The sequence below is a fragment of the Diaphorina citri genome, unplaced genomic scaffold (assembly GCF_000475195.1).
Source record: "Diaphorina citri unplaced genomic scaffold, Diaci psyllid genome assembly version 1.1 scaffold411, whole genome shotgun sequence".
NCBI lineage: Eukaryota > Metazoa > Arthropoda > Insecta > Hemiptera > Psyllidae > Diaphorina > Diaphorina citri.
This window is the reverse complement of record NW_007377846.1, coordinates 1-5,299: the sequence shown is the minus strand read 5'-3', so window position 1 is coordinate 5,299 and position 5,299 is coordinate 1. Positions and strand designations below refer to the sequence as shown.

Here is a 5,299-nt window from a genome sequence, read left to right as displayed (position 1 = left end):
AAAAAAAAAAAAAAAAAAAAAACAAAAAAAAAACAAACCCGAAAAATGGCTAGTCCATCTGTTTGTTTACAGACTTTTCCTTTCGTCGAATCAATTAGCGGTACGGTTAGCCCAGTGGCAAAGTGCTGGCTTGCCATGCAAAAAGTTAAGGGTTTGATCCTTACCATCGATTACCTATTATCTAATTGTTTGTTCATTTCCAACTGTTTTATTACAGGTTGTAAATTTCCACGTGTTTTGTTACAGGTGTGGGCGTTGCCATGGTTACCGTTAGTCTCATCGTGTGTATCTATTACAACGTCATAATGTCTTACACTCTCTACTACATGTTTTCTTCCTTGTGGTACCTATTATCTAATTGTTTGTTCATTTCCAACTGTTTTATTACAGGTTGTAAATTTCCACGTGTTTTGTTACAGGTGTGGGCGTTGCCATGGTTACCGTTAGTCTCATCGTGTGTATCTATTACAACGTCATAATGTCTTACACTCTCTACTACATGTTTTCTTCCTTGTGGTACCTATTATCTAATTGTTTGTTCATTTCCAACTGTTTTATTACAGGTTGTAAATTTCCACGTGTTTTGTTACAGGTGTGGGCGTTGCCATGGTTACCGTTAGTCTCATTGTGTGTATCTATTACAACGTCATAATGTCTTACACTCTCTACTACATGTTTTCTTCCTTGTGGTACCTATTATCTAATTGTTTGTTCATTTCCAACTGTTTTATTACAGGTTGTAAATTTCCACGTGTTTTGTTACAGGTGTGGGCGTTGCCATGGTTACCGTTAGTCTCATTGTATGTATCTATTACAACGTCATAATGTCTTACACTCTCTACTACATGTTTTCTTCCTTGCAATTCGACGTGCCTTGGAGTAAGTGTGACCCGGAGTGGGCCGACATGAGTACGTGCTACGTACGCGGCGTCAATGTAAGTATGAGCCACGTAGAATCAGCCCGCGTATGTTATTCGCCAAGTAGAATCAGCCACGTAGGTATTAGCCACGTAAAAGCCAGCTTCGCCTGTCCTCCCCATACATCCCCTCAAAGTAAGTGTGACCCGGAGTGGGCCGACATGAGTACGTGCTACGTACGCGGCGTCAATGTAAGTATGAGCCACGTAGAATCAGCCCGCGTAGTTATTCGCCAAGTAGAATCAGCCACGTAGGTATTAGCCACGTAAAAGCCAGCTTCGCCGTAGGATTTATTCATGTAAAATCAGCTTCGTTAGGGAAGAAACGGATTTGAGCGGCCTCGTAGGAATTGTTCAGGAAGAATCAGCCTCATAAAATAATATTTACACTATAATGTTATAAAATCAGTCCAGTATTAATAAAAAGGAGGTTACATCAAGAGGTATGTAGTAGGTAGTATGTGGATCAATGTACATTTGGCATCTCCACCAAAACTAGTGGAGATGCCAAATGATCTTTGTTAGTGGAGACGTTAAAATGTTCTATCAGTGGAGATGCCAAATGATCTCTGTTAGTGGAGATGCCATAAAATCTTTGTTAGTGGAGATGTCAAAATGTTCTATTAGTGGAGATGCCAAAAATGATCTTTGTTAGTGGAGATGTCAAAATGTTCTATTAGTGGAGATGCCAAAAATGATCTTTGTTAGTGGAGACGTCAAAATGTTCTATTAGTGGAGATGCCAAATGATCTTTGTTAGGGGAGATGCCATAAAATCTTTGGTAGTGGAGATGTCAAAATGTTCTATTCGTAGAGATGCCAAAAATGATCTTTGTTAGTGGAGATGTCAAATGCTGCATGGCGCACCATCCTTTCTTGGCGTAAAATTTGCTGGCGAAATCCCAGCCAGACCGCTCTCACCAATAAACGTCTAGTTAAACATTTTTCAAGCCTTTCATGAGTATTCCAAACACTGAACTCTGGAACTCGCACGGTTTCCTCCTCTCCCTCTCCCCGCTGAAATCTGAAACCACTCACGCTTGAAATGTCCTCGTAAAGTTCTCATCTAGTGGGATTAATTCCCCTGTCTTAGCGGGATTAATTTCCCTGTTCGAGAGCGGGATACGACGAACTTTACACGTAATTTTCTACGTAATCCTATCACTGCTGATGAATTAAGGAACATATCGCGGCAGAGTTTCCCTCGGAATTTTGTTTTTTGTCCCTCCTTCTCCCCCTTTTTGTCTTCGCTTTTCAATATTTTGCGTTATTTTGTTATACTGAAGAGGACCTCAAAATTTATCAGAACCTTACACTCGTATTTATGAACAAGAATGATCGTTCTTAGATCAGTCTCAAGTCAAAATTGACCAATCAAATGCCTTGAGACTATACTTAGCACGAACTTAAGAGCCAGCATTTTGTTCATAAATATGGGTGTTAGTCCACGGCCGTATTTAGGGGGGAGGCTGAGGAGGCCCGTCGAACTTCATTTTTCTCCCTTACTATAGACCAGACTCCGCCAATTTGGAGCATCCTTGACTTTGTCGGTCCCTTATGTAAATGTATGCAATTTCTTTGTGTTATTATGTCACAACTTTTGTGCTCACTGCAAGTAGGTACAATATTACAATAGTAATAAATACAATAATGTATATGAGTAAGGGAGTGCCTACCTAGATATAGTTACTTAATGGTTGGGGCCACGAACCAAGCCGAAACCAGACTCAAGTTCAACCCCCAGACCAGGCAGACCCCCCGGCTGATTACAGAGTCTCAGCCAAACAGTCCACCCAGCCCGGGAATCAAACCCAAGAAAGCCAGAACCCAGTCCGTAGTCCCAACCATTATTCACTGCACGACCCCCCATACTAAGAGACCAAAAAAAATATTGGCCCCTCGTTATTTTGGGGAGAGTTGTGATGAACATAAGAGTAATAATGATGGTAAATAATTAAAATAATAATAATAATAATGATACTAATTATCCTGGCGGAAACGCGATACTGTTTGTGATCCTGGCGGAAACGACCAAAGAAGTTAGGAAAATGGCAAGGATAACCTTGTTGGAAATGGTGAGATCTACCTAACCCTGAGCTGTTGGCAGTGTTTTGTTTTTCTGGCGCACCCTGTATTCTATTATTTTCTCTTCTTCTTCTATCTATGTATGAATTTCAAAGTATATGTTCAAAGTATATGAAAACCTGCCTCGGTGGTGTAGTGGTCAAGGCGCTCGCCTGGTAAACAGGTGGGCGTGGGTTCAATCCCAGCCGAGGTATGGAATTTTATCCTCAATATAAATTGAGAATTTGACCACAATAATAGTAGTAGCCTACTGCTGGAGTAAAGGGACTTTTCAGTCCTATGCGAGCAGTATAAATAAGCACTATTATTATTATTATTATATGTAGTAAGGGTCTTAGGGTACCTTGTGTAGTTTGAAGGGTGACTCGAAGTCCAAGCTGCGATTTCCAATGTCCGTCCATCCTTCACTGGTCAGGAATCTCGACTTGGACACGACACACAGTGGCGAATTGATGTCTGGAAAATGAGAAGAAAAAGGAAATTGTGAAAAAACTAAAGATTTTTACTTTCCTTATCTTATAGGAAGGAAAGTAATGTAATCGGGTCAAATTTTCGATGGTCCGTTTTTAGTGTCAAAACACGTTTTGAGGTCCCTAGAGGCTAAATCCAAAGTTTCAGCCATTGGTCCGTGTGTGTGTCTGTCTGTAAACAAAATATCTCGAGAACGGTAAGAACGTCTGGCTATCTGTCTCGCAGTATCCTGGATAGTGGTTGTACTCTGTCTGATGAAAGGCATTAAGACATCTGGGAAGGTAAGACTGCCACACCTAGGTCTCTCAGACCGTCTGAGTGTGTGTGGCAGAAAAATCTAAAGACCTAGGTCTGTCAGACCATCTGACTGTCTGAAAGAGCTAGGTGTGTGAGACCTGAGTCAGTCCTCGGGAACGGTATAAGCTAGAGACTTGAAATTTGGTATGTAGCTGTCAAATGTGACAAGGATGCAACACAAAACGTTTGGTTGAGATAGGTGCTACGGTTGGCGGTATTTTGACCGCTTTTGGACAGATTTCGACCGTTTTTTGGCGGTTTTCAGCTATAGCGGCAAAACGGTTAGAGATATTGTAAAAATTCGGGTAAAAGAACACTCAAATAAGCATCATTCAATAGGATAAGGAAAGTCGTGTGATGTTCACACAAGATTTTTTTTTTTTTTTTAATCCTTACTTTTCGTGTCCGTTTCCGGTGGACGGATCCAATGAATATACGGATCCGATGGATTTGAAAGTCCCATTCACTGGATTCAGATTTTCAAAACCTTGTAAACTTAAAGGGTTAAACAGCTACTGAGACACAGGGGGTTAAGGAAAATTAACCGTTGCGTTGGGATGTTGGGAAATCCAAATATAACCTCCATATTAACTACCGCGCCCATTAATCATTTGATAGTGGTCGGTCGAGTAGAGATCGTCTGGGTGCGACGGATGAATGATGGCCGAAGTGAGTTGGAACTGTGGAAATGAAATTTGAATGAGGAATCGTGGAACTGTGGAAATGAAATGATTAGGTAATTGATAATTATGATACATGTGGAACTGTGGAAATGACGTGACAGGTGAATGATGGGCGAGGTCAGTTGGAACTGTGGAAATGAAATGATTCGGTAATTATGGTACATGTGGAACTATGGAAATGAAATTGAAGTGCGAATGAGGAATCGTGGAAATGGAACGTTAGAGAGCGGATCCTGAGTTTGGTAGTGGTCCGTGGAGTAGAGATCATCCGGGCGCGACGGATGAATCATGGCCGAGGTCAGTTGGAACTGTGGAAATGAAATTTGAATGAGGAATTGTGGAAATGAATGCACAGCCGTTCCGAGAACGAACATTATCCCATCAGGATAAAATCCGCCCCGGGCGCGAATCGAACCCGCGGCCTAGCGCTTACAAGGCAGAAGCACTACCAACCGAGAACGAACATTATCCCATCAGGATAAAATCCGCCCCGGGCGGGAATCGAACACGCGGCCTAGCGCTTACAAGGCAGACGCACTATCAACCTAAGCTAACTAGGCTGGCACATTAATCAGTAAACCGGCATACAGGGACATGTTTCTTGTGTCCAAGCAAAACCATACTATACATGTAACTGTAGCTTTCTATCTTACATTACTATACATATTTTTTTAAGCACCATACTTAACATGGAATAATCTATGTACCTACATACCATACATTACAAAAACGTCAATACCCGTTATGGGGCTCAACCACTTTTTTTTACTTTTTTTCTTCGCTGATAAAGGAAGTTCGAAACACGCTGATCTCAATAGAAATGCTTAAAATTTCATTTGAGGCTTCC

The 5,299-nt window shown here is 41.3% G+C and overlaps 1 protein-coding gene across 2 annotated transcripts in view; it reads left to right on the top strand.

Moving 5' to 3' along the window:
* Positions 1 to 1,208, top strand: part of LOC113467136 (sodium- and chloride-dependent neutral and basic amino acid transporter B(0+)-like) — a 15,930-nt gene extending 14,722 nt beyond the window's left edge. For both annotated transcript variants that reach the window (XM_026823147.1, XM_026823146.1), the window contains exons 4-6: positions 593 to 672; positions 846 to 879; positions 1,054 to 1,208. In XM_026823147.1, coding sequence (XP_026678948.1) covers positions 593 to 672; positions 846 to 879; positions 1,054 to 1,172 — 233 coding nt within the window. In that variant the 3' untranslated portion in view covers positions 1,173 to 1,208. The remainder of the gene's footprint in view (positions 1 to 592; positions 673 to 845; positions 880 to 1,053) is intronic.
* The last annotated feature ends 4,091 nt before the right edge of the window (positions 1,209 to 5,299 follow it).